This window comes from Rutidosis leptorrhynchoides, chromosome 2 (assembly GCF_046630445.1).
Source record: "Rutidosis leptorrhynchoides isolate AG116_Rl617_1_P2 chromosome 2, CSIRO_AGI_Rlap_v1, whole genome shotgun sequence".
In the NCBI taxonomy this organism is placed as follows: domain Eukaryota; kingdom Viridiplantae; phylum Streptophyta; class Magnoliopsida; order Asterales; family Asteraceae; genus Rutidosis; species Rutidosis leptorrhynchoides.
In genome coordinates this window covers 157,403,462-157,426,671 of record NC_092334.1, presented here as the reverse complement: position 1 = coordinate 157,426,671, position 23,210 = coordinate 157,403,462, and the positions used below count along the sequence as shown (strand labels likewise).

General features: G+C 36.0%; 1 protein-coding gene across 1 annotated transcript in view; it reads right to left on the bottom strand.

Annotated features, from left to right (window-relative positions):
• Positions 1 to 20,994: 20,994 nt before the first annotated feature.
• LOC139888384 (uncharacterized) overlaps positions 20,995 to 23,210 on the bottom strand; it is a 32,693-nt gene continuing 30,477 nt past the window's right edge. Inside the window, exons 2-3 of the mRNA XM_071871392.1 lie at positions 21,730 to 21,844; positions 20,995 to 21,614 (exon numbers count right to left, since the gene is read on the bottom strand). Of these exons, the coding sequence (XP_071727493.1) occupies positions 20,995 to 21,614; positions 21,730 to 21,844 (735 nt within the window). The remainder of the gene's footprint in view (positions 21,615 to 21,729; positions 21,845 to 23,210) is intronic.

Sequence of the window (23,210 nt, the reverse complement as noted above, 5' to 3'; positions counted from 1 at the left end):
AACTAGGTGAAAAAAAGTCCTTTAGGCCCTAACGAATAATATAAATTATTTTTAAAAAGATCTTTTCAGCCTTCCTAGAATGCTAGTGGACTTTGAGTTCTATTTTTTCAGGGTCTTTGATTGTTGATTTTTGGGCTTATTGTACTTTGTCTTTGCTGCTTCAGTTGTATTTTTCTAGTTCCATTGTTTTCAAAATCTTCGATTGTGTCTGCATATATAAGAAAATTGGGCCCTTGAGAATCATGAGTCCTGAACAGTCGATCACTTTGCTTCCCCTCCGGACCTTCCCTGATGGTTAATTACCGATATAATCAATTCACAAATGTATCATACGGTGGTAATTGTCATTTTTATTGTTTAGTTTTTCTTTTGTCAATCTATTACTACCTAAATATTGACACCCTGTGTCATAAACCAGCATAATTAATTCCATGGTATTCATTCCTACAATTGCAATTTTAATTTTAATAAGTTTTTCCATCCTATTTCCTATTTAAATACGTTTACTATATTAATATATATATAAAAATTCAATATTTAAAACTGATAAATTTATTTAATTAACTCCTTTTATCCCGCTACTGGCCACATTCTCCACCGTTTCTTCTCCCCATCGACTTTAATTGCAGATTCATCTTGGACGGTCATGCAATGGCATCTGCTGCATGAACCCTATCTGCCCCCTAAATCAATCATCCACCTCTCTTCATCCCAGATCTGTATCCGGCAAATCCCAATTCTCCTTTGGCAAACCCAATTGAAATCCTATATTACAGGTTAGTTTAATTAAAGATATTTGGTTTGCTAAAAAATTGGACGGTTACTCTGTTTCCTATTACTCCAATTCAATATCTGAATTGAATGTGCCTGTTGCAGAGCCCTTCGTTTGTCCAATTGAATCTTTTAATTCAATTCGTCTGTTGAAAAGCCCATTGGTTTCCTGCATTACCAGATAGATGTTTGGGATGGGTATAAATTACAAGGTCACTCAGTATTGTCTACAATATCACCTGCAACAGAATATTAAGTTAATAATACTACAATGGCACATGCTAAAGAAACACCCGCCGACAGTGTTGAGACAAAAACATACGCCTTTCTTAGCCAGCTCGAAATTGGCAAGGAAGCTGAGGTGAAACTCATGATATGTAGAAGTTGGGATACGTATACCGCCTACGGCATGTATCTGAGCACAGACTTCATCGCTTCCGATGAACATCTCTTGAAATTAACTTTTGATTTGCATTTACATTGGCTAATTTTGTTGCATTATTATCTGCTTAGTTCTAAATGAATATCTAATTACCGGCTGAGGTTCAAATAGGTGAATGATTTTTATACACTATTGGTCAAAATTATATCCTATTAGAGGTTATATTTATAAACAGAAGTTAAATGTATTTTTGAAAAAATTATATTGTTTCACAATGCACTTTTCCTCATACTTATTCAGTCCTTTACTTTCGACCGTGTTTATTGTTAGACCGTTTTAACCTACATAAAGGTCATAGATATTGGTTTTTAGGTTGTGTGTCACACTTTGGCAATCTTTGTATTTAGAAGGTATTTAGCCACAAATAAAGGTTATCAACCTTGGTTTTTAGTGTGTGTGCAACATTTAGGCTAAAATTGTATTTAAAAGGCCTCTCAGACTTATGTTTCCTATTGCCTGTAATGATAAGTAGCCATTTAAATAGGAGCAACATTCTATGCAATTTATGACTTACACTTTCGTTAACCCTTTAGAGCTCATATATATATATATATATATATATATATATATATATATATATATATATATATATATATATATATATATATATATATATATATATATATATATATATTGAGTGTTATTTTTACGTCAATTATAGATCTTCGTCAATAATGTATTAGCCTACTATGTACCGTGGCTTTGTACCGGGTAAACTAATGAATTGCCTTTCATGTGATGCAGGGTGATGTAATCCAGTTGACCGCTAAGAGCAATGTTGCTCACCATTTCATCCCTCGATTGAAGGAGGGATCCGTCTACTTGCTCAACCACTTTGATGTGGTCCGCAATAAAGACGAGTACCGTATTATGAAGGACAACAAGCTGCTCATTCAGTTCACCGGTTCCACATTCCTTAGAAAATAGCCCGCACGTGACGAAGCTTTGTTTGTCCGTCATCCCTTCAGTTACGTTGAAATGGAAGACATGGAACTCACTTCGGGCAAATATGTCATCGGTATAACTTAATTTCCCCTGTCCAGTTTTTTCCCTACAATTTATTGTTCTTTTAACTTACTGAAAAAGTAGAATCTGAATGCTATAGACGTGGTTGGACGTGTCCTGAACGTCGGGGAGCCTCAAACACAGAAATCAGGGGCGGTCATTCTAGAATTTGACCTTGCTAATGAAAGGTGTTCAACACTCTAAACTTTAAAACTCCAACCTACTCCCATCTCTCAATAGCTATATGTATGTTTGTTTCTAATCCTTTTACTTTTGCATAGGGGCCGAAGAATGAAAACCACACTTTGGGGAACCTTGGGTCCGTCTTTTGTGGAGAGGATGCCTGCTACTAATGCTTTGTATTGCATCATTCTAACCTCCGTATCAGTCAAAAAGACCTTCAACGGTACCCTCTGAACATAGCGTTTATCAATTAATTCGGTCACTAAATGCCCTGATTGCAGGCAATCTATCTCTCTCGAGCACCTCCGCCACCCAAATTATCAGTGACATTCAGATTCCGGCACTTGTGAAGTTCCTAGAGAAAATGAGGTTCGGTCTACACTAATACTAAGATGTAATATTCACATTATTCATTGTTTTCTTCCAAAAAAATTTCCCCTGTTCTTTTTGCAGTGGCGTAGAACTCCCAGACAACGTGGAAGATTCTACTGCAGTGTGGCAGCTCCCACCACCAAAAGAAGGAACGCTTTCTGATCTGATTGCAATGGTACGAAAGGGGAAAAAACACATCGTAAGTATCACTGCGCCTACGACCTGACCTTCTCTTATCAATTGCACTGCACAGCTAATTTTGTTTGGTTTCCACCTTTTCATTATAGTCGGACGATGTGTTCAAGTGCAGAGTCGAGATCACGAACATCCGCCTAAAAAACAGCTGGTACTACAACACTTGCAGTGTCTGCAAGGCACAGAAGGGACTCTCACGAAAGTATAACCAACACTGGTGCGAGTCGTGCAGCGATGTTGTTCCACAACCACTATCAAGGTATTCACTCTGACGATAGCATCCTTCACAAATGTGATGCTTAACCACCTGAGCTGCCTTTCTAACAAAGGGTTTGTCACACGCGTTATGATGTTTTAGGTTTCGTGTCCAATGTGATGTCACAGACGGAACTGCGTCGACGGTTATTGTGCTTTTCGACGAGACAGCTGAGGAACTGACCAACACCACTGAAGCGAGACTGTTGCTCGAGCTCGACGCGGTAAGCCTCTCATTTTAATAAACTACACACGTTAATAGGTGTTTAGTTTGCTAACGTGTTGCGGATTAGGAGACTTGCAACACGGTGTTGCCGAATGCGCTCACTAATCTCTTGAATACCAAGCAAGTCGTTTTGTTGAAGACAATATCCTATTTTGAGCACGGGCCATATGAGAGTTTCAACTGTGTTAAAGTGTACCCTCATGAAATTGCTCCCGAGAACCCACCGACTGAAGATTCAGGAAATGATTTAGGGCCTGCAATCGTTGACAAAGCTTTGAAACTGGTCAGCCCTACGCCCTCAGCAGCAAAGGCTGCAAAGAGAACCGTAGAAGTTCCTACCCCTTCGAAGGTTGCAGAGCGTGTCACCTGTCGCAAGTAAGATGTTAATTATATTTGTATTCAGACAGTACACTTACATTTGTTGCACCCGACCTGCACGAACAACTAAAATTCATTTCTTTTGCGTTTGTGACCTTCAACCCCCATCGTTATTCTTATATATACCATTATGCTCTCCCCGCAGGTTTGTTGTTACAAGCGACACTGAAGATGAGGATGGGATAGCTGGAGATGACACAAATCCCAAGAATAGCGTTTGTACCAATGCATAGGTTGTTTTTTAGTGATAAATAAAAAGGGTCAGCCTGTTGACTTTTTAAATTTCCATGTTGGTTTTCTAAGACAATTTTGGGTTTTCATGTGCTTTTGTTTAGTTTCCTTGCTACTTAAAATAATAAACTGCCTCAATAAAGGGAATTTTTGCTTATAGATCAGCAGCCCTCATTTTCATTATGTTTATGTTGTGGTGGTTGATTTTTAAATGCATTACACTCACATCATTTGTCTATGGTATTCCGAACTGAAGTGCTATGCCTTTTTTCGTATAGCATGCCACTGCCATATTGCCCTTTTACAGGTCCGTGACCTTTCACCTTATTAATTGAGTCAGGGTGTCGTTAGAAATATATCTAACGATAACAATGTCGTCATTCTAAAATACACTTTGTTATTGTGTGATTTCATCTCAGCTATAAAGTGCAGGTTCTTACCGAGGGTTTTTTAAATATGCAGGTTTGCACACTGCATATCTTGGATGATTAGAAAATGTATGTAACTGTGAATAAAATCGTGGCCGATGCTGAGTTTTTTACAATGGTACAACGTGAGTAGTAAACGAATTGTATACGTTGCATGCGAATTGTTTTCATTTTTCATTATACGTTTTAGGCGTTTTGGGATAGAACTGAGCAAACCTCCATTGTATATATATAAGTGTTGTATGGGTTTATTGTTTGATACATATTGTTTTGATGAGCTAGAGTCCTTTACTGTGTGCAGAGACTTTCACTACAAAAACCTGGGAGGACGCAACCGACCCTTTGTAAACACCCCAGCCAAGTCGTCAGGTAATGACACGAGGTTCTTCATTTTGAAACGGGTCAATAGAATATAATATAACTTAGCAATTATACATAGCTGAGCAATTGAGATGATTTGCGGTAGAATTAATGAAGATTGTTTATTCATTTTCATGTATAATAGGCTAAACTGATTTCCATTTATGCTTAAGTAAGTCTTATGTTTAAATGTTTACATTGGCAGTGGACATATTTCTATATGCTTTATCTTAGATGTGGTAAATTAGAACTTACTCAGCACATTAAGTAAACTAATTAGATAGCAGGGTGGTTTCATCATTCATTTATCAATTGATAGGTTGATTCTGGATGTTTGATTTGCTTTTAATTAGACAACCTAATTAGAATGGAAGATGTCGTCATGTATCATTTATCAAATCATGGGTTGGCTTGGTCAATTTCACCCGGCCTCCCATCCAATTCAGTTTGGTTTTCATTTTAACTATCCCTTCCTGTTATCAGTATGTTTAGGTTTTTGCTTGGCTATTGTGACTCTTGGCACCATAAATAAGCACAATTATATGCATCTAAATATTTATGATTTAGTTATGTTTAAATGAAAGATTATTATTATAAAATATAAACAAATTTAATTGTGTATAAAAGTCATCTGTCTTTTTTTTATATAACTTCTTATTAAATACAAAACCAAATTCTATTCAGAAATGTATTTCGATGTTAATGGAATTTAAACTACTTTTCATGTATTTTTATTTGGTTTTCCTTTTATGTCAAATGTAATTGACCATGGTGACTTGGATGTCACGCAGGGTAACGTCATTCAAATGACTGCCAAGAATAACGTCACCCACCATTTCATCCCGAGACTGAAGGAGGGATATGTGTACTTGCTGAATCACTTTGAGGTGATACCGAACAGAAAGGAGTATCGTATATTTCGGGACAACAAGCTCATGATTCAGCTTAATGGTTTGACTTTCTTGAAAAAATAGGCCGGGGCTGATCTAAATTCGTTTATCCGTCATCCCTTTACCTGCTTAAGGTAAAGAAATTTAAAGTTGTGTCTATAGTATTAGATATGATGCAAAAAAGAAAAAAAAAATTACTCATGTTCTTCTACTCTTTAGGCTCATTGTTACGAGTGACTCCGAGGATGAGAAGGAGATTGCTGAGCATTGAGCAAACCATGGATGACTAGGGTAGCATGTGAGCTGGAAAATAAGTTTCGATTTCGCAATAATAAATATGTCATGTTATTGAACTATATTTCTGTCGTGTCTTTCGTCAGGAAAAATTTGGGGTTTTGATGTTTTCCTTTGGTCTTTTGGTGCAACTTAAAATAATAAAACACGTGGTTTTGCAATTTCCAATTGGTCTACAATAGTAGTCATTTGATTATCTCTTTCCCATTTTGGTTATTTTGATTTATGATAGTAGCGTGTTTGGTAGTTTCTTATGCTCAATGGTTTTTCCCTGCCGTATGTTATAACCATGTTGAATTTCATAGACCCTTTAAAAGCTGATAGCATATGAATTTTCCGGTGTTCGGCCTTTATTAGTATTGTAAATTTATGAAATTCTTATTCCTCCATTCATTTCCCTTACTTTCTTTCATGTGACAAATTGAACGGGTCATCTCGATGATAAAATGTCAAAATAGGTATGTTTTTCCCAAACTTAAATGTGATTATTCGTGTGGAATCCTGGATATGAGAATTGGTTATGTATCTACCAGGATATTGTAGACAGTCATAACAACCACCCAGAATTTCTCAGGTAACAACTTAAAGGTTACCAGTTTCCAGCTTACTTTCTGTTAATGTTTAGATTTTTTTTTATCATGAATTTGATTCTGCTAACAGGCCAGTTTGTCCTAATTAGTGAAGATTAATGGCGAAGCTTTCCCACTTTTTATTTGGCGAGGAGAGCGGCTTCGAGGGAACATTTGGTATAATTTAGCACTCTAATTACACGCCTCATATGGGTTTGTCTTTTGTCTCAAATGTTTCCAATGGGCCGGGTCAACTGGGTTGAGAGTTAAGTTTATTAATGACGGAACCCTTTCATGTTACCCCTTCCCAATTACTACTCTTAAACTCTATAACTTATATGCAATACTATTAATTAGCCTGGAAAAGTTAACACCCCTCTGAATGCAAACAGTCCCAGCTGTTACTTTCTTGAACACCCCTATAAGTATACTATAAACATTCTAGTAGCTCCTCATCTCACATGGCTTCAACTACATTGCCCTCCCCCTCTGCCCATATTTCCAAAGGAATGTTCAGTGTTGTCTTCCCCATTTAAACTTCAATTATTTTCCCATTCACTCTTTGATCAATGTTTTTTTACAGGTGTTTGGAAGCATCTGCAGCTCACAGATTTACTCAATGGACCCATATCAATTCACACTTAAACAGCAACTGGACCAAACGGCCGAACGCAGGTGTTCTGTGGTCTGATAATACGTGACCCACCATACTTTCATCCAGGTTTATCATCGACTCTCCTAAAATTTGATACCTAATAGAATATACATTTGTTTCCTTTAGTGTTCCAAAGTTTCATGGTAGAACCAGTTCAACCAGAGGGTTAATAATTGTTGATATGAATTTTGTTCATTAGCTTTGTAAAGCTATAACAACCTAAACTCATTAAATACCAAACTTTGGCTATGGTTTTAAAAAAAAAAAAAAATCTTAAACTCGGGCTACTAATTTTCTAGGTTGTCGTCATGTTAGGTTGTGATTAGTTAACGTGCATGATACCATTATTGCTTTGTTTATACTTATACAAAACACGTTGACATGATATGACCTTCGATTCGTCTAGGTATAATTTAAAAAAAAAGGCAATAAAAAAACGACTTATTTATGAACCGTGCATTACACTCTCACTGTCAGCTTTCACCATAATCGGTATACTCAACTATCACCAATTTGTCCAGGAAGCACAGGTGTTGAGGAACAGGCGTACAATAACCCCGCCAACAATATCGCCCAGCTGGACTCAGGTAATAATACCCCTGTACAAAAAATAGGTGCATTTTACTTTACGCCCTCGACACCCATCAGCCTGCAACTGTAGTTGAAAACTGAGGTGGCTGATGCTGTTCATTTTCTTTTCGGCCCCTACCTTTATCGTCCTATGTCGTCCGACTTCCGTTTTTTGCACGTCCCATATATATAGAGATGTACAAATATGTCTATGGTTATAAATATATACACGGACATAAACGTATCTATGAATATATAGGTAACAATATATATATATATATATATATGAATAAAAATATGTGTTTTGATATGTGTATACCTGAATATATATATATATATATATATATATATATATATATATATATATATATATATATATATATATATATATATATATATATATACACACACACACACACACACCCAACCACACACCCACACATGGATGGTTTTCAATATTTTTCTGGTTACCTTAAATAGATTATCGAAGGTGGGTGCAAAAAAAAAAATAAAAATATAATCATGTGTCTATAAATATATATATATATATATATATATATATATATATATATATATATATATATATATATATATATATATATATACACACACACACACAGACACAGACACACACACATGGATGGTTTTTAATATTTTTCCGGTTACCAGGTCATTTAGAACAGATTCAACTCTCGGATTTCCTAAAGGGCCCGATCACAATTTACACAACAACAAAACCATCAGGTTGCGGGGGAATACTTTCGTTCGGTGGCCTGCTCTTAAATTCCCGACATTACGCACACCAAAGTGCATGTGCCAGCATAGCAACTACAACAGTCGACAGTTTTACAATTTTTACTACGAACCATCCAGGTACCCATGCACTATGCATACAAATACCCTCTATCCCCTTTTTCAGTGTATCTCTGTGTTTTTTGCGTTTTTATGAATTTAGTGTTAAACGTGCAGGTAGTTTCAACCCGCATGACAACATACACACCCGTACCATTGTAAACGCCACACCCAAGTCAATAGGTAATTACATCAATACGGCTGCTGAAGAGTCCCTAAATCTGGTTTCCAAATCTGTCAACTCCTAATAGTTTCTATTGACTCTCCTGCTTGACCCCAGATTACTCTCTGCTGCCTCCATGGAATTTGTTAGCTGGTAACCTATCCATCTACTCATCAACAATGAAGACACACGATGGAAAAAGCCAGAAATACTATGGTCTTAAATTGACTGCCCCCTCCGAGACGAACACGGCTACACGTGACCCATCATATACTTACAGACCTCAAGTACTTACCCGAGAGCCGGGCTGTTCCCCAGGTAACTTGAAAAATTATACTCCATCTTCAAAATATTCCACTCTTTAAGGTAACAACGCCTATTTACTCCGTTTATTTATATTGGCCCAGCTGCGTTCACTACGGACCCAAGAGTTTGTACGAAACGTCCAACAACACCCGCATCCACCTTGGCAGGTAATCATTCCCACATTAAATTATTTACAAGTGTTGTTGTTTATTTAAAAATGCCAATAGTTAATGCTAAGTAGCAGTTACGTTTACGAAAATTTGTGTTTGCGACTAAATGTTGAAAAAAGTAATGTTGCCTAAAGTTATCCATACGCAATTAGCCAGTTACAATAATAGAAAACACGTATTAAAAAACATAGTTATTTGTAATTGTATAGTACGGAAACGTGTATACGATATTTCCTACGCATATGATAGTTTATGGGAATTTGCTATAAATGTGTATATACTGTTTCATTAGTAATCTGAATAAATTAATATCTTTAGTACTGAAAAGTGTTTTGCTAAATTTGTATATGTTGTGCATACGATGTTTGCTGTGTATATGGTTTACGTTAATTTGTGTATCCCATTAATTGTTGAAAAATAGTAATGTTGAATAAAGTTATCGATACCCAATTAGCCATCACCATTAATAGGAAAAAAGTGGTAAATCACAGAGTTATTTGTAATTGTATGGTACAGAAATGTGATTATGAAATTGCATATGCATGTGATAGTTTATAGGTATTTGATGTGGTTGTGTATATGTTGTTTTATTAATATTCTTAATAAATAAATATCTTTAGTACTAAAAAGTGTTTTGATAAATTTGTATACACTATTTTGAATAATCTAATTTGAAAAACCCCTGTTACTTTAATCCACCAGGCACACAAGATTCTTACCGTTCTCATGGACCTCCTTCGTTTAAGTGCCGGAACTGTTACGCAACAATGTGGTACGAAGAACGGAACAACAAGCCAAAAAACACTTCCAGACCGTCCTTCTCGATGTGCTGTCAAAATGGAAAAGTATTACTCCCACAACTCATGCTGTCTCCTCCGTTGTTGCAAACATTGCTTGATTACAATGATTCTACATCATCTAAATTCCGAGAACAAATACGCATATATAACAGTATGTTTTGTTTTACATCTTTTGGGGCTGAAATAGACCATTCTGTTAACCGTGGCCGAGGTCCGTATACATTTAGGATAAGCGGGCAAACCTATCATAAAATTGGTTCACTTATACCAGAGGCTACAGGGACACCAAAATATGCACAACTCTACTTTTATGATACACAAAACGAAGCGAGAAATCGTATGTCCGCTTTCTTAGGCCATGATTCTAAAGAGACAGTTGATGAAACCTTAACCAAGAATCCCATTAGCATGCTAGATGAGTACAGCGCCGTAGCAAAGGCATTTCGTATGGCAAGGGATTGGTCAAGTAATAACCCAAATTGTGAACTACATTTAGTTGCTAAGATTACGGGCTCACGACAATATAATGCACCAATGTTGGTGAAATAGCTGCATTAGTCACTAGCGACTTTGGCCACTGCAATTCTTCACGCGATATCATTGTGCAAAAAAAGAATTGTGCCCCGAAAAGAATATCAGAGCTACATCAACTTTATATGGCGTTGCAATACCCTTTACTATTTCCATATGGTGAAACCGGATATCACGAAGCGATACCATATAATAATAATAGCGGGAAAAGGCAGACTGCCAGAGGTTACGTCACAATGCGAGAGTACTATTGCTATAGAATTCAGCATCGTGAAAATGAGGGCACAACTCTCCTAAGAGGTGGTCGATTATTCCAACAATTCTTGGTCGACGAATATACATCCGTTGAAGAACAAAGATTGCAGTGGGTAAGACATCACCAAAATGAATTGCGGACCGACCTCTACAATAATGTTTGTGATGCTGTTACAAGAGGCGACACGTCAGCGACATCAATCGTAAAGAGAATTATTTTGCCAGCTTCCCATACAGGGAGTCCACGATATATGATCCAAAATTACCAAGATGCAATGGCTTTATGTCGGGAATTTGATAACCCTGATTTATTCATCACCTTCACTTCTAACCCAAAGTGGCCCGAAATAGATGGAATGCTCTCCTATGTCGATGGTCAGAAGGCCCCAGATCGCCCTGAGATTATCGCCCGAGTATTCAAACAGAAACTAGATGCTCTTACAAATGATATCATGAAAGAACACATATTTGGCACGTGTCAAGCAGGTACTATGAACACTTACTTAAGCATTTGCAATCACTAATAATGCCATGTTTTTTTACTTTCATAATTTACCATTTTAAAAACTCTTAAAAATGATATCATGCAAGATCACATATTTTCCACATGTCAAGCAGGTACTATGAACGCCTACTTAAGCATTTGCAATCACGCATAATGCCATGTTTTTTTTACTTTGACAATTTACCGTTTTAAAAACCACCTACTAGGTTACATATATGTTAACAGTCCCTTTAATCCCATATGTTGTTTCAGGACTGTACATTATCGAATTCCAAAAGCGCGGCTTACCTCATGTACATATGTTAATATGGTTGACACGTGATTACAAGTACAAGACACCAGCTGACATCAATGCTCTCATATCAGCAGAGATCCCCTCTCAAATACACGATTCTGAAGGGTTTAAAGCAGTCACTTGCACGGACCTTGCGGTGGTGCGCATATGGATGCTCCTTGCATTATTGATAGGAAATGTTCAAAACACTTTCCTAAACCATATTATGCAGAAACCACTATTGACGAAGACGGGTACGCTAATTATAGGCGTCGCAACAACGGAGTTAAATTCCGCAAGAACAACACTAACCTTGATAATAGTTTTGTTGTCCCCTACAACAGATATTTATTGCTCAAGTACAACGCCCATATTAATGTCGAATGGTGCAATAGATCACGCGCAATCAAGTACTTATTCAAATACTTAAACAAAGTTCCGGATCGAGCAACAATAGTCATACAAGAAAACATGATCCCCAACGAAAACTCAACAGTAGTTGATTAATTTGATATATTTGCCATTTGAGACTTGTTTAATTGTTAGTAATGACTATTTTGATATGTTATTTGAGTTAAATGCTTATGAACTTTGTCTACATTTTCATATGTGCTTATTTGAAAAAGTATAGAATTGTAAAAATTGTGAAAATGTGTATAAGTTTAATTTTGATTTAACATGTTATTGTGATTGTTTTAAGTTGTTATTTTTCTAACACTAATGCATATTTGGATGAAAAAATTTTGTGTTTAATATATTTTGCAGAAAGCCGATACTGGAGGTTCAGGAGCATCATCATCTAGACAACCTGCTCCAGCTCCAGAACCAGAACCAGAAATGCAATATGAACCTGAAGAATAACCACAACAGGAACCACAACATCAGCCTGATCAGCACGTACCTTATTATGATCCGCTACAGTTACCTAATGAATTCACAGTATTTCCGCCACATCCACCTGTAGAATACCCAACAATTCCAGAACACACATTGCATCCTAATTTGAGATTCGATAGACGATGGAGAGATTACCCATCATATCAAAGTAATAAATTCAAATTAGTAACAAAATAGGTAGAGGTGCCGAGGGTAATTGATTGGAATCCTTTGGAAATGGTCCATCTAGCTGACCGTGTTAGACAGCATTTGATTCAAAGGTATGGCAGTTCTTCTTTTACAGATTGGATACGTCTTTTCACCATTCGTAGACCTGTATATAAGGAATGGTGTGTTGAGTTGATGAGTACTATAGCGTTAAATGTAGATGTAGATAGGTTAGATGATAGAAGTTTTCTTAGATTTATCCTTGGCGGTAGAATGTACAGAATGTCCATGATGGACATGGCCAGGGCATTACAGATTTACACTCCTAGTGAATTGCTACTACCCGATTGTATGAGTTTGATTTATCGGGGTGAAAGGGTAGATAGGAACTTTGACGCTGACGCCGTTTGGAGGCGTATGTCAAACTATAATGTTTTGCCACTAGGAGGAAAACACTCCTACTTACATATTAACAAAGTCGAGCTTCGTGTGATTCATAGATTTTTGGCTAACTCGATTACACAGAGAGGTCACAATAAGGAGAAAATGACCTTACATGATTTATTTTACCTAAAGTGTATTCGAGACCCGAGAAGCTTTGTTAATATCCCTTACTGTGTTGGTTTTTATTTATCTAAAATGGTAGAAGGAATGCAGGACGGGAGTATAATAGGAGGAGGTATTTTTGTTACTCTCATTGGAGAGTATTTAGGTGTTGATAGGAACCAATGGGGGTCCATTACAGCTTTGTAGAGAACAGAATGAGACCATAGGATTGCGGGTTTATGTGGGTGCTAAGGTATTGAAAAGTAGACGCAACCAGGCATTGCCCTATGAAGGTAATCATCCACAGGTAGAAAGGGGTTCAGACGAAGAAATGGAGGAAGCGGAAGACATTAGGGATGTCATTCGAGATGCTATTCTTGACGTCCACGTTCGTATAGATGAGGAAGCAATGACGAGCGCGGCTAGACATAGTATGTATGAGCAGTGGAACTCCGAGCGAGTATACGAGGATTATAAGCGACGCCAACACGATAGCTGGTTAGTTCATCAGCACCAAATCATGAGCCAGCTATCATCTCAGGTACCAAATAATTACGTGCCTACTCGACCTGCTCATTTTCCTCCACACAGCCCCGACATCCGACCACCCTTTAACCGATATGACTATAACCAAGCCTATCAGAACACCTATAACCAACAATGGAACCCACCTGACGAGATGAACTGGAACCCCTATCCAGACTGATTTAGTTCCATTTGGTTATTTTTATGATTTTTATATTTTTATCTTTTTAATTATTCATGTTTAAACTTATGTTATTGGATATATTTATGTAATTTTTATCATTTTTATTATTATTGTGTACTAATATTTTACCTTTAGGATTTGAAAGTGGGATATTAAGTTCCATTTCAAATTGCCATGCATGTTTATATTTGTATGTATGTATATTGTCGATTGTACAAAACAGGGTAAAACAGCGCATTTTCAAAGACTGGCATTAAGTTCAGCAAAAGCTAGTACTTTAGACGACAAAATGAAAAACAAATGTGATGTAACAACAAGATGGAATGAACAAATGATGTGCACCATTTATCATTCAGTAAACAAACGCCAATATGTTTGGAAACTTTGGTAAAATTTAATTATTTTTCTACGCTAATCACCCTCAATAATTTAAATTGTTACTGATTTCTTGCAAATGAGGGCATTGCAAGATCTTAAGTGTGGGAAGGGGTTAAATTCTTTCGGAATTTTAAAAAAAATTTAACTTAAAACACTTGGTTACCATTAAAAATACTAGTAAAGCAGTAGTTGTATTAGAATCTAGTGCTCTCTGATAATAAAGAACAGCCCTGTCTTATATACTGACTACCCAATTCTAGTAAAAATTTTCAAAATTTTCAATTAAATGAATTCAAAATCATGTTTATACATATTTATGAACGATAAAACTAGGTGTTAACATCGAAATTATTGTTACCTCGGAAAGGACATAAATTGATAAACAAACCAAAATGTTAGAATTCATTTAAAATGGAATAGAGGACAATAAAAAGGAAAATAAAAGAAAATAAAAGCCAAGTGTGGGAAAATTTACCAAGTTATTTTAAACATATGTCACATATTTTTGTACAAATAACTGAAGATACTTTTGCTTTGGACTAAAATAAAAAGTTTTACCCGATTTACTGTAAAAAAGATGGATCTACACGATGAATCAATTCCATCATTAAAAGGAAGTAAAGTCTTCCAAAAAAGAAATGCGCTTCTTGATTTAGGTCATGAAGTTGTCGTCCAGACCAGCTGTAGGTTGACGAAAAATCTAGAAAAGTCATCACTAAAATCAGCAGGAAATCCACGGACCTCAGCATAAAACAGGGTCGCCAAGTGGTCAGACTTATTCTAACCATGAGAGGATCTGTCTTGTAAAATGGGGAGGACGCCGTGCAAATTAGCTGCATAAGACTAATGAATCAGATCCCCAGAAAAGATAATCTCCTTTAAAGATCAAAAATCAGCTTTTAAGACTGATATTACTCAATCCTAGAGATTGACCTTAAAGATTGAGAATTACAAACTCATGGAATTCGATGATATCAAAACTCGAGCTTGAACGAGAAAATATTTTGATCAAAATTACAAACCGATTTGTTTTCTGAAAACCCATTTTCAATGCGTTCATTACCTTTGAACGTAAAATCCTAGGAATTCACCTGGAATTCATTAGGTCACCTGAACCAAATCGGGTGTCAACCGTAAGAACGGTGGTTGCATAGCATGGTCAAAGACAGGACCTTGTGCCAGACCGAAAAATTATAAGGGTGAGCTTTACTATTGCTCCTACCAAGGATAGTAATTGCGTCCGACACGTTATAGACCGTAATTAAAAGCATGTCAGGGGACATTGCCTTAACAGTTGCTTGTTCAACGTTTTCCTTTACAACCGAACCGTAGTTTATCGAAAGGTAATATACGGAGCAAGTATACTGGACGTGTTGCTTTCCCAATACAAGGTTAGCAAGTGGGTGACACAAAACCACAAGTTTTTGAGCTAAAATTTTCAAATCTGAAACCCACCAAACCCACAAAAACATTTTGCAAACACCGGAGAAGGGTTATTCCGGAAAACTTATCTAGGGTAAAAGCTAGATTTAATGTTCAAAAGTTCAAATGTTTTCATAAAGATCCAATTTCCTTAAAGATCTAAATTTTATAGTCATGTGGGACTGTAAACCACATCGTTACTACCATTGTTTATACCGCCGTAAAGAAATCACTGATGTACAAAGTGTGAAAAATAAAGAAGTGATTCTAGTATATTTCAAGACTATATTGATTGAGGAGAAGCAACGCTCAAGTGTGGGAATATTTGATAATGCTAAAAATGAACATATATTTCATAGCATTATCCCTCAAGAAAGACAGGCTTTTAGTTGCAGTTGTCCTATTTACAAGGAATATTCGTTTAAATATTAAAAGGTGAAGACAAAAGACAGATTCGACGAATTGAAGACGCAAACGACCAAAAAGCTCAAAAGTACAAAGTACGATCAAAGAGATTCTAATTATTGATGAGAAACTTCTCAAAATTACAAGAGTACAAGACGCGAAACGCAAAGTACAAGATATTAAATTATACGCAAGGACGTTCGAAAATCCGGAACCGGGACCAGAGTCAACTCTCAACGCTCGACGTAACGGACTAAAAATTACAAGTCAACTATGCGCATAAATAAAATATAATATTTAAATAATTCTTATAATTATTTATATATTATATTATTATTTATAAACCGTCGGCAGAAGAAAACAACCAAATGTGAGCCTCCCCAGCTGGCCATGCGATCGCATGGCCTTGAAGGGCAAAGCCCATGCGATCGCATGAGGCCCTTTTCCAGCCCACATGCCTATAAAAGTCGCAGTTTGGTGCATCAAATATCATATATCCATCCATCAATCTCTCTATCTAAACGTATTATATATATATTTATATTATAATTTTAATTTTAATTTTAATTTCCAATAATAAGGGTATGTTAGCGAATGTTGTAAGGGTGTAAGTCGAAATTATGTCCGTGTAACGCTACGCTATTTTTAATCATTGTAAGTTATGTTCAACCTTTTTAATTTAATGTCTCGTAGCTAAGTTATTATTATGCTTATTTAAAACGAAGTAATCATGATGTTGGGCTAAAAATATTAAGATTGGGTAATTGGGCTTTGTACCATAATTGGAGTTTGGACAAAAAAATGACATTTGTGAAAATTAGACTATGGGCTATTAATGGGCTTTATATTAACTAAATGATACCTCGTTAATTTAATATATAGACTTATAATTTGACGTATTTATATATAACCACATACGCTTGACTGGGTACGGTGGGCGGGATATCTATAAATACCAATAATTGTTCATTTTACCGGACACGGAACTGGATTAATAGTTAATAGACTTGTTGAAACAGGGGTGAATTACATTCAAGGGTAATTGGTGTAATTGTTAACAAAGTAGTAAAACCTTGGTTTACACGCAGTCGATAACCTGGTGTATTCATTTAACAAAGTATTAAAACCTTGTTACAATTCGAATCCCCAATTAGTTGGAATATTTGACTTCGGGAATAAGAATAATTTGACGAAGACTTTCGCACTTTATATTTATGACTGATGGACTATTATGGACAAATCCGTATGGACATATTAAATAATCCAGGACAAAGAACAATTAACCCATAGGCATAAAACTAAAATCAACGCGTCAAACATCATGATTACGGAAGTTTAAATAAGCATAATTCCTTTATTTTCATATTTAATTGCACATCTAATTATCGCACTTTTATTTATTGTCATTGTATTTAATTACACTTTTAATTATCGCACTTTTTAATTATCGCAATTTTATTTCATCGCACTTTTATTTATTGCAATTTCATTATCGTTATTTACTTTACGCTTTAAATTAAGTCTTTTATTTATTTAATATTTTACATTAGGTTTTAACTGCGACTAAAGTTTTAAAAATCGACAAACCGGTCATTAAACGGTAAAAACCCCCCTTTATAATAATAATATTACTTATATATATATATATATATATATATATATATATTTGTATTTTTATAAATTAAAACTAATATAGCGTTAAGCTTTGTTTAAAAGATTTTCCCTGTGGAACGAACCGGACTTACTAAAAACTACACAACTGTACGATTAGGTACACTGCCTATAAGTGTTGTAGCAAGGTTTAGGTATATCCATTCTATAAATAAATAAATATCTTGTGTAAAATTGTATCGTATTTAATAGTATTTCCTAGTAAAAATAAAGCTATTTCATATACACCTCTGCGCACATCAGTCACGAGGGGCGTTTTCGTCCTTTCACTTTTTTTTCCCTTTACCCACCTTTTTTTTTCAAAAAAGGCCCCATAGTTTGTTCAAATATTAAAATCGACCCCCAAAGTGTCAAATACTCATTTTCATAAAAAAATTTAAATAAAATCCACCCAAATATTCAACGGGCCATATCTTCTCGCTCGCAACGAGTTAAATTTTTCTGACACCATCGTTAAACGCTAAATATTTGAGGTACTTTTCATACACGTCAATTTTGCGTTAAATTTTTAAAAGTCGACAATTCCATAGTGAAACGCGGAGATGTACATATATTGTTAATTTAAAATAACATTTAAATCTTTCACAGATTATACCTTTTAGTTCGAATCGAATTGCGTTTCAACGATATCATCTTTAGCCACGGAATAATTTTACAAACTAAAAGCAATATAATACATTGAAAACCGAACCCCGGCGCGAAGCGAGGTTCGAACACTAGTTTACTTTATTTTGAAAGGCAGCAATTTTATTACTCACAATATTTGTACATCGGAGGTGACATTATGTCACCAAAAATAACACACAAATACACATAATAGATACTATAAAATATGATGCCGAGTTAGAATCCTATCGATAGTACTGCACGAAAAGTATTACATCAAAAAAATATTTGGATTATGTAATCAATTATGAACTAATATATAAAATGTCATTCGTCTCGATTTAATATGGAATTATGTGTAATCATATTTGACTCTTCATGAAGGCATGAGTTTAACCTTAATCATCACTTTAACTTTTCAAGTACTCCATGAGTTTATTTGAACTAAAATATACAGTACTTCGTATTATTTTACATTAAAACATTTTTTTTTAATTTCATTATTTAAATTAATAAATTGTAATATACTATTTAACTTTTTACTAGGTCAGACTATTATTAACATATTAATTAACATATTAACATATTAATTAATTAACATTAACATATTAACATATACTAGGTCCATTGTCCGTGCGTTGCACGAAGACGGTATTTTTTGTTGTATCGCACTTCTGATTGAGCAGACTATCGGCCTAATGCGGAGTGTTCGAAATTTTTGTACCATGTAATGAAACCTGACACTAATTGTACCATGTAATGAATATACCTGAGACTAATCCAATCTCCATTATGTTAGTGACTTTAGGAGATTGAATAAGAGATGGAAAACCTGGAAAATGTGTACATTCTCTAGCAAGGGGAAATACATTGTAGAGAGAAAAAGTGCACTTACTAATTTAAAGTTCCAGCAAAACCAAGAGTTCTAAGGAGATTAACGTGCAATCTGAACAAATAGGAACAAATGGGACGTGATAAAACAATGTACACATATTTTGAAGACTACTGGATACGTTAGATGAAGATTTAACTGTATGTTGACATACAAAGGATTAAGCATAAACATGTAACTTCCTTCGGGGGAAAGCATATGATGTAAGTGGTCAATGTGCCGAGTCCGGTGGAAGCTTCACCAAACCAGTATTGCTCTAAATGTCAGTCTGATCAAGGTGGGTGGAGCACTAGCATTCCTGTTTACACGAAACAAACCTTCACTGCCAGCAGAAAAGAGCTGAAGGGAAAAGTCTCCACAAAAAAATTTATATTAATATATGTTATCAAATGTATATGGAATGACGGTATGTGTTTGAAGAGTAGGTATTCTAAGCGTGCTAAATATTACATTTGGAGCAATATCAGAATATAACAATCGTATAACAGAAACCGGAGCAGTAATGGGGCGTAGGAATTTGGGCAGCGCACTAACACAATTAGCATAAGACGATATTACGCTAGGAACTGTCGGTTTTTTTTTTTTTGTGTGTGCTTAAAATGATGGAAAAGTAATGTATGGAGTAATTAGTTGGCAGTCATAACATACCTCATGTAGGAGGAGGTAACGATTCCACAATCAATGTAACTACACATGAAAATGATGTTGGCATGGTTTCCTGCAAAATGAATTTTAGGAACAACATAAAAGCAAGTAAAAACGCTTTACTATTAGTATGTTAGTTTGTAATTACATGTAACGAAGATTGTTAATGTGATGTATGTATAGAACATGAAGCGTGAGTGAAACATAGATGATGTACTGCGAATCATGAAACTGATCTGCAATTAACACAAAGTAAAATAAAGTAGGTGAATGTAATAAACATGTGGAAAATAAGAAGGATGAAGTAGTATCGTTATAAATTGTGGTTTAAATTGAAGAAGGTTTCTTTATAGACGACGTTTCGGGTGTGGTCCTTCAGATTCTGATCACTGTCATCCACCATCACTATTTTAAGACCATCGGGGTCAGTCACCCTCGAATGAGCTACATATAGTTGACCGTGACTGAATACGGGTTTAGGGAGGTACAGGCCAACCAATTTCAACGATTGTCCTTGGCTTTTATTTATTTTCATTGCATAACATGGCCTGACCGGGAATTGTATTCGTTGCATGACAAAGGGCCATTGGTTTCTGTGGATGTCAGGACAATTCTAGGTATTATTACCGTTTTTCCTATATGAGACCCGGTGATTATTCTAGCTTGAAGAACAAATTGTTGGAAGTCGGTTATAATATGGCGCGTTCCATTACACATTCCAGCGCTGGGTCCCAAATTTCGTAGAAGCATTATTGGCTGGCCTATTTTTAGCGTCAGTTTGTGAGGAGGGACACTGGGAAAATTGAGCTTGTTCAAGAACTCAACCGGATATGCGTAGTGTTTTTCAATGTTATCTGTTGAGCCCTTGCAGATTTCATCGGAGCTTTTAAATGTCATACTCACACCATATAGTTTCTTGAACATATACTTGTTAATTGCATGTGCGTCATCATTCTGTGGTGTTAAAATAGCCCTTTCACGCAAGTACTCTTCATCTTATTGGCGTAACGTGAAATCTAGAAAAATGGCATCCACGATGGTCTCAATGTTTGATTTTTCGGATTTAATAATGAACTTGTCAGTAATCCGTACCCATGTTGGTTCATCTTCTCCATCTTTGCATCTTGCGGGAACTTTACCTTCTCCTATATTGAGGACCCACTTATTGAATTCTTGTTTGCGGGTATCAAGTTGGCCGTCGGCGGTGTATTCGTTCACCCTCATAACACGCGAAAGTGTATGCAATTGACAATGTTGCCATAAGTCTGACCTATTGATACACGCATGAACAACATTTTGTCTCTTGCCTTTTGGTATTACGGGAAGGATCTGTCTGAAGTCACCGCCTAATAAGATAGGCATACCACCAAATAGCTTTAATCTGTTTTCATCATCTTTAGCACCTAAAATGTCTTTTAAAGTTTTGTCTAATGCCTCAAAAGCAAACCTTTGCGTCATTGGAGCTTCATCCCGGATAATTAATCTGACTTCTTGCATGAGTGCTGCCAAATATGTGTTTTGTTTTATCCCACACGTACTATTTTTCATTAGTTCAAGAGGGATCACGAATCGGCTATGGGCAGTCCGTCCCCCGGGTAAAAGGAAAGATGCAATACCTGCGGTTTTCATATCAGTAGGATTGTTATGTGTGCACGAAATGAAAGGAACTCTAAGTGTGAAATGTGTATGGCAAGATATAACGACTAATAAATAAAGGAATCGCAAACAAACCTGATGATGCAACTGCAAGTACAATCATCCTTTCTGATCTTAATTTGGCCAAAACAGTGTTGTATAGGAATGTCTTCCCGGTGCCTCCGGGCCCGTATAAGAAAAAAAAAACCTCCTTTTTTTTTCACTAACAGCATCTATTACCTTTTGATATATTGATAGTTGTTCTGGGTTGAGGGAATTGAAAAGACTTGCATGTAACGTATGCATCTCTTTTAGATTATAGTTTAACTCCTCTCGAATTAAACGGTTGTCCATTTGGGTCAGCATCGATGGGTCGGGTTGTGGTAGATCGGGGAAATCAGCTGGGGACTTTCCATTTCTATTTAGTATTCCCTGTATTTCCACTAAATAATAATTTTTAATATGTGCTTCGGTTAGGATTAGATCCGGGAAGTTAAACAATTTCCTTTTTTTACGAACGATCGTCGGACAAAGCTTCCCAACTTAACTCCCATAGTTGTAGTGGTTTATTTATATGGCAAAATAGTAACATTGTGACAAATAACTCGCGCAATTGTGCACCCGATCCCCATAATTTTGCTTCTGAGATGGCCTGTTGTAACGACCCGACTTTTTCGACTTGCTTTTATGCCTTGTATATTAGCGAAACTGCGTATTTGTGCGTACTGTGTTACTTTATTACTCCAGAACCTTGGTACACGTGTTTTATATTTATATATACTTAAAAACGTGCCCTGGGGTATGTAGGATGCTTAACTTGTCCATTGGATGCTTTATAACCGTTTGTGTTACTTGCCGTTACGATTAAAACGCGGACTGCGCGCACGTTTGACTTTTGTTGGAACCGGAACTTTTAGACTGCGAAATATTAATTATTATTTTCTAATAATAATTACCTGGGCTTTTGGATGCTTAATTTTATTTATTTAATTGCTAAAGCCCAATAGTTAGTCTTGTTGGGCTTTCTACCTTGTTGGGCTCAAGCCCACCCTACACTAGCTAGTGACCCAATTAATTAGCCCAAGTATTATTACTAGTGGCCCATAATAATAAATAAATTAATTAATGAGTCATACTAGCATAATGGATAAGGTTTATCTAAATGTTACATAAGATTCTAGCAAAAGGACACACTTTAGACACCATTAGCCAAAAAGCAAGTTTTTGTCTCCCCCTCCCCCCTCTAATGCCGTCCACCACCACCACCATGGTCTTGGCCACCTCATCAATCCATGTGACCTTCATTTGCTTATAAATACTAACCTCATAATAATAAATAAATAATAAATAAATTAATTAATGAGTCATACTAGCATAATGGATAAGGTTTATCTAAATGTTACATAAGATTCTAGCAAAAGGACACACTTTAGACACCATTAGCCAAAAAGCAAGTTTTTGTCTCCCCCTCCCCCCTCTAATGCCGTCCACCACCACCACCATGGTCTTGGCCACCTCATCAATCCATGTGACCTTCATTTGCTTATAAATACTAACCTTTAGTCCCTCATTCCAAC